This window comes from Octopus bimaculoides, chromosome 23 (assembly GCF_001194135.2).
Source record: "Octopus bimaculoides isolate UCB-OBI-ISO-001 chromosome 23, ASM119413v2, whole genome shotgun sequence".
Taxonomy (NCBI): Eukaryota; Metazoa; Mollusca; class Cephalopoda; order Octopoda; family Octopodidae; genus Octopus; species Octopus bimaculoides.
Genome location: NC_069003.1, coordinates 21,027,470 through 21,034,732, shown reverse-complemented (window position 1 = coordinate 21,034,732; position 7,263 = coordinate 21,027,470). Strand labels below are relative to the sequence as shown.

At 37.6% G+C, this 7,263-nt stretch overlaps 1 protein-coding gene across 3 annotated transcripts in view; it reads right to left on the bottom strand.

Moving 5' to 3' along the window:
* The window catches only part of LOC106882480 (putative glutathione-specific gamma-glutamylcyclotransferase 2), a 73,382-nt gene extending 67,717 nt beyond the window's left edge, over window positions 1-5,665 (bottom strand). For 2 of the 3 annotated variants that reach the window (XM_014933170.2, XM_052975978.1), the window contains exon 1: window positions 5,582-5,665. Coding sequence is in view for 1 of the 3 variants with exons in the window: in XM_052975977.1 (XP_052831937.1) it covers window positions 1,327-1,344 (18 nt within the window). In the remaining 2 variants the exon portion in view is untranslated. Of the gene's footprint in view, window positions 1-1,326; window positions 1,360-5,581 lie in introns of those variants that run through there. The other variant, XM_052975977.1, reaches the window with a different exon arrangement.
* Window positions 5,666-7,263: the final 1,598 nt, after the last annotated feature.

Below are 7,263 nucleotides of genomic sequence, written 5' to 3'. Positions count from 1 at the left end.
TATATATATATATATATATATATATATATATATGTATATATATAATTTTTTGCAGGATCCAATAGAATCGAGGTATAAGGACACCAAGGTAGAGTCAAGGACAGCATACCTGTGTATTAACAGTTTGTATGGGCATTTACGTTTTTACTAGAGTATATACGGATTTGTCCTCCCAGTTACGCATACATCCACAAGTATAGACGAAATGCACACAGCGTAACGTATACGTAAAAGCACGCAAGAGTATACTCTGGCATGCAATCCACAGTCCACTGATGGCTCAGTATCCAAGGGAAGGTTCCGAGTGTGGTGTTGTATAAATAATAACACAAATGGACTGAGGTTCACTACAGCTGTTTCAGACGTGTTTTATTGATGAATAAATTCATTACATCATGTAAAAAAAGAGCCATTTTCTTCAGGTGAATTAAAAAGTAAAATAGAATTTATCATTTTTCACACAAAGAGTATAGAATGCATATTGACTCTCTAATCGGGCTTCTTTCAGTTTCCGTCTACTGTATCCACTCAAAAGGCTTTTTTTGCCCATGATGTCACGTAATGGGATTGAACTCAGGACCGTGTGGTTGGGAAGTAGGCTGCTTACCAAACAACCGTAATTTATAATTAAAAAAATGCTACTCTCTATGAAATTTGGTTGCTATTTCCCGTAAGGCGAACTCTACGTAGATGCTTCGTCATTGGCTCAATACATTTTATACAGTGGTAGTGGGGGTGGGGATGGCGCTTGCTTTACTTCAGGTTATTTCTGATCCAAAGGACCAGTGACAAAAGGTTAACATGCAGTTTAGAGGTTTAAAAAAATGAGAGTACGTTGACCGGAAGTAATAACAGTGACATCCTAAAATATCACAGAGAGAACTAGTAAAATCTTTAAATTTTATTATATGAATTCCATCATTATGCTGCGTCTACAGAAACCTTGTATTGTACCTTCTAGTGATATCTTGAGCATTCAGAAGTAGCAACTGAGGTACACTGTTCCAACCTAATGAAATCACCAACGAACACCACTGAGAACGTAGCTTGGTGGCATGTATGTCGTCACGTGATAACCAACACATTTACATGTGAGTAATTTAATATTTCTGTATAACTATTGGGTTGTACAGAAGGAACCGAATGGGAAGTGGTTGAATTGTCCCTGTTTAGCAATAGGAGCCAGAACATTTTACATTTGTTCATTTTAAGTCCTACTGAGCACGTCATTTTCGATAAAATTACGAAGCAGGAATACAGAAAGTTTCGTTACGTACATGTGGCATATATATATTTCACTGAGAGCTGACCTATATTCAGAATTACCTTTTTGGCAGTCGACATTGACAAAAGATTTACTGCCTTTGTTATACTTTTCGTTGCTGGTTGCCTTTTGTGAAATTTCCATTTTTCTCTGTGCACTAAAAATGTTGCTCGTCTAGTTGAGGTGGTGGTGGTGGTGGTGGGGAGGACATTTCTTTCTTTCATTGTTAAATCTATTTATTTAAAATTAATGTTCGCGTTTAAAAATGTTCAAAACTTTCAGAAGCATTCGTCTGACTAAGAAGACGTGTTACATGACGGAATATTTTCAAAGTGAAATGAAAATATCAAAGAACTTTATCTTTTCTACACCAAGATAAAGAGTGTAACATACCCCAAGGCGTAATAATCCCAAGACAGATATTTTGTCATTAAGTACAAACACGGTAATCCGTCTCTTACCCAGAGCAATGTTTGAACACGTTCACAGTCGTAGCCGTAAGTAAAACGTTCAAATTGCTGTTACTTGAGATTTCTGGGTGATCCATAAAATAGCTCGAATAAAGCAAAACAGCAACGACTGTCTCGTAATTTCTATCGTCTTATTGCTTGTTTAGCCATGATATGGAAGCTTCTAACTGAAATAATTGGAAATGAACTGCTAGCAGATGAACAGGAAGGCTGCAGGAAGGGAACACAGAAGGAACAAAGGATCGGTTGCTGATAGATAAAGCAATTTTGAGGAACTGTCAGAGAAGGTTGACAAGCTTGGATTGACTATGAGAAAGCATGTGATATGGTTTCCCACTCGTGGATTTTAAAATGCCTGAAAATGATCGGAGCAGCTAAAATTACGATATATTTACTAAAAAAAAAAAAAAACAGTGTGAGGAATTGGAAGACAGTTTTGACAGTAGGTGGAAGGGAAACTGAACATCTAGAGGGGAATCTTTCGAGAGGACTCTGTCACCCTTGCTGTTTATTGTTTGTATGTTATCACTCTCAATGGTTTTGAGGAAGATGGGAGCTGGTTACAAACTGCAGAAGAACATGAGACCAATTAACCACCTGCTGTTTATGGACTATTTGAAGCTTTATGGAAGCTTTACAGAACTTGCCTCTGCTCCTTATGGAACTGGACTCCCTTACTTAGGCCGTACAAATTTCCTTGCATGACATCCAGATGGCATTTGGTCGAGATAAATACGCTGTCGTTAAACAGAGGAGAGGGCGAAAAGCAGATAGCAGTGGAGTGCAACTTCCAGATGATAGGGGTATAAGAGAGGTGAGCGGAGAGGGTATCAAGTGTCTTGGTGTTTTATAATTAGACCAGATGATGAACACCGAGATAGAGGAATAGATTTCTTCTGTATATACCAAAAGTCAAAATGCTATGTAGATTCAAGCTGAATGGAAGGAACCTGATTAGAAGCATCAACGCTCTTAATGTAGGTGTGGTACCCTACTGCGCAAGAGTTGTGGAATGGATAAAGGAGGAATTGGTCAGCATGGATAGAAAAACTAAGAAGATAATGGTTATGCATGGTGGCCTTCATACTAGAAATAACGTAGCTAGGCTTTACTTATCTAGGAAGGAAGATGGAAGAGGATGGTTGGAATAGAAGATAGTGTTATGAAGGAGATCAAGTCCTTGCTTACCTACCAGAGAAATCAAGAATGTTGCAAGCTTTACTGAGCAAGAAGGTGATCAGTGACGATGGTGAGACCCTCCAGGAGTACAATATGAGGACTAATAAAGAAAAGATCATCAACTGGAAAGAGAAAGTTCTACACAGAGAGTTTTTCTAGCAAACATCGGATGGAGCTGACGAAAAATACTGGAAATGGTTAAGACATGGATTTTAAAGATGTTAGGACTGATCCTTGTTGCCCAAGAACAAGTTTTACGAACCAACTCAACCAAGTGTAGCGTTGATAAGACAGCAGCATCACCTTTGCGTAAATTATGTGAAAAATTATCTGAGACAGTTCGACATATAATTAGTGGATGCACAAAACCAGCCTAAAAGGAATACAAAAAACGCCATCGCGAATGTAATAATTAGGTGCAACCCACCCACACGAATATGGAAAACTTCTCTTCCACTACGATTATCCTCGTCCGACACTTGCGCACACCAATGAGCTCGAGGAGCATTTTGTTTTGATCCTCTCTGAAAGCCTGTTTTACGGTGAGAGAAACTATTAATGTAGCTTTTAACATCCTATCATTTGCATGTTTCTTGAGATGCAACTCTAAACCCCTTCTTAATTGTTCATATTTCAGAGCACCAAATTCTGGTCCCAGGGCTACGTTGTTAAATCGGACAACTGTGAGCCTCAATCGTATCACGGAGGAGGGAGTCCTCCTGATACTTTATGTGTTTGCTCAAAAATTTCCTTCAATATATTTGAAACTCGTAGCATAATCATCGATCGATCGATCCATCCATCCATCCGTCCATCCGTCCATCCATCCATCCATCCATCCATCCATCCATCCAGGTTGGGCGATTTACCTGGATCAATGTAACTCTTCCACACTAGACGCCCCAATCGAGCGATGAGGCATGAACGTCTGGCCTGGCTTTTAGTGATACTAGTTTTTCGCTAGCTGAAATGTCTATCTCTGCACGCCACGACTTCGGATGATAGCAGTAGTTTGCTGACTGAACTGGTTGATCCTGTTCATCCTCACAACATCAGGTGATATTCTCCATTGACTCAATAAGTTTACCTGCCGAAATAGTTCACATCCACCATGCTGCATCCCATAATTTCAACATACACTGACTAGGACGGTTTCATGCAATTAAACCCATAGCGGGGGACCCTGGAAATTACTATTATTCCGGACAGAGAATACCTGGGAACAATAGTAGCTAAGTAGTGGTTCCTCACTCTTCAAAACTCTTCAAAATTCCCACGGCATAGTTCCACTACCACTCCTGTGCCAGAGTAATGATCTCCAGGTGACATAACATTAGAAATATATAAGGGAAATTCAAAATGTAATTATACTTAAAACAGATCTTTCATCTTTCATCGTTTACTTGTTTGTGCCATTAGACGGCGGCCATGCTGGGGCATCACCTTGAATAATTCTAGTCGAACAAATCAACCCCGGTATTATTATTATTATTATTATTATTATTATTATTATTTTGTAAAGCCTGGTATTTATTCTATTTCTCCCTTTTTATGAATTGCTAAATTACGGGAACGAAGACACACCAACACCGGTTCTCAAGCGGTTGAGGGGGATAACCCCCCCCCCCACACACACACTATACGATGGGTTTCTTTCAGTTTCCGTCTTCCAAATCCATTCACAAGGCTTTGGTCAGCCCTAAGGTTACAGTGGAAGACACTTGTCCAAAGTGCCACGCGGTGGAACTGAACCCGGAACCATGTTGTTGGGAAGCAAGCTTCTTATTACACAGCTAAGATTGAAACAATAACAAAATAAGATAATGAAAGAACGAATAAAGCGAATTGGTCAGTTCAAAGTGTAAGTAAGGACAAAGTTATAATTATGAGAGGAAAATTATATAATTTCAATAATCTGGTTAATTATATAGGATGTAAATTTATTTAAGAGTAATTTATGGTGATAGATGGGTTAGCATAAATCTAATTAAATATCTTGAAGGGACGACTATAAGGAAAGGAAGAATGGTACTTTAGAAAAAACAAACAAACAAAAACAAAGAATAAAAATCTGCAGAGAAGATAATAATATATAATTGGGAACAATGAGAGGTTAGATAAATGGATTAATCATAGTTATAGTTCTGTGGTGTTTATGCATTGTATGTGCCTGTAATGAAAATTGTTGGTGTTGCTTATTCATAAAAACAATTAATCGGCGATCATTTGCACTTTAGTAAACGAGTTGCGTATTTCGACATAAATTGTTCTGAATCAAATGTATTTAGACGATTTAAAGCTACGTATGTCTTCTATATATGATAACAGAATATTTTGCTTCTTGTCTCATCCGTCTGGAATGTTTTGGTTCGGCATTTGAACTCCATCAGGAGCTGAGGAAGAGAAATGTCTAATTGCCTTTCCCCAATTCATATGAAGACATCCTTGTCTTTGTGAAGAATTGTATGTATTGGAATAGCTCGTTGCATCCCACTTCCAAAAAAAAAAAACAAAAAAAGAGAAAAAAACTGAGCTATCATATTGCTGCCCACAACGGAGTTCTCTAGTAGATTATTTTAAAATCTCGTTGGTTAGCACTATTCCATAGATTTGACGGAAGTTTTAAATTTCACAGGAACTTCTAACAAATGCGTGCAAGAATACTCACATCTATTGCGACAGAGTCGATTTACATTCAACACATAGCCACCAGTTACGATAAAACCTAGCAGCCGCCGAGTTGCCCTTCCACTATGTGAACTGAATAAGCTTAATTTATCATCTAATAACAATTACCTTCATTTAGAAGCTGTTACTACGTCGTCACTAAGTATTTAAGAGTCTGAATTGCCAGACAAGCACTTTGTTCTCTGAAACTTTTAATAACGCAAACTTGTGTCAACTTCTACATACATTCATACATACATACATACATGCATACATACATATATGGGATTAGTGAAACAAACAATAAAAATAGTATGTATGTTACCATTTAGTACGTATGTTACAATTTAGTTTTATTTCTAGATTTCTTGCCAATAGAGAAAGAGTCGGTTTCTAACTTAGATCCAAGGCTCCTTCATTGGAATATTAAAGAACATCAGCAGGGTATTTGTGCATGTAGGTGTGTTCGTGTGCAATATTTGCAGTCAGTGCATGTGCAGATATGTATGTTTTGTTTTGTATGTATACTCATACATATTGTTGCATATCTGGACATGTTCATGTACCTACTGATATGCTAAACTGTACGAAAGTTTTCCATATTCTGACAATTCTGTTGGTGGTTTGTATCTATATTCTTCTAATTAACTTTCTCCATTCTGGTTTTGAGAACTCGAATTTCTCAAGATTGTTTGCTGAGGCAATTTGTTACATCTCCTACTATACCAATCATTAGGGATATGTATGTATTTATGTATGTATGTATGCATGTATGCATGTATGTATGTATGTATGTATGTACGTACAGTAAACGTTTGGAGTAATCCCTTACTATTTACGAATATATATATATACAGGATTATTCTAAAGGAATGAACCGATTTCATTACGCAATATTTTAATATGGAAAAGCAATAGAAAACTCCAGCTAAATCACAAGTATTTACTCACAATCAACTTTTATTCCGTCTTAAAAGTGCTCAATGTGGCCACCACCTGCAGCACGGGCAACATCAATGCGATAAGAGAATTCCTCCCAGACACGTACCAGCATATCACGATCAACTGAATTGATTGTTGTTGTTATTCGATGTTTAAGGTGTGGCAGCCATTCAAAACTTAGAAAACTCCAACGCTGCCCACTAACCTCGATGACCTTAAACATCGAATAACAACAACGATCAACATAGTTGATCGTGATATGCTGGTATGCGTCTGGGAGGAATTCTCTTATCGCATTGATGTTGCCCGTACTGCAGGTGGTGGCCACATTGAGCACTTTTAATACAGGAAATATAAGTTGATTGTGAGTAAATGCTTGTGACTTAGCTAGAGTTTTCTATTGCTTTTCCTTATTTTTGCGTAATGAAATCGGTTCATTCTTTTTGAATAACCCTGTATATATATATACATACAAGTATGTACATACTTACATATATATGTATATATATATATGCATATATGGGTACAGAACATCACAAAACGTAAACAATATGAAATACGAGGCGAACTTGAGTATGCAAACAGCGAGAGAAACAAATGGAAAACAAAGACAAGTAACATAAAGAACGACCCTTCATCAGATGTCGGCTGTTCATCTACTCCACATTTCGAGCAATCAACGAAAACAGTTGCTCCTGCGAGCCAAAATAAAATTTGGGATTTGCGGAGGGTCAAAATTGG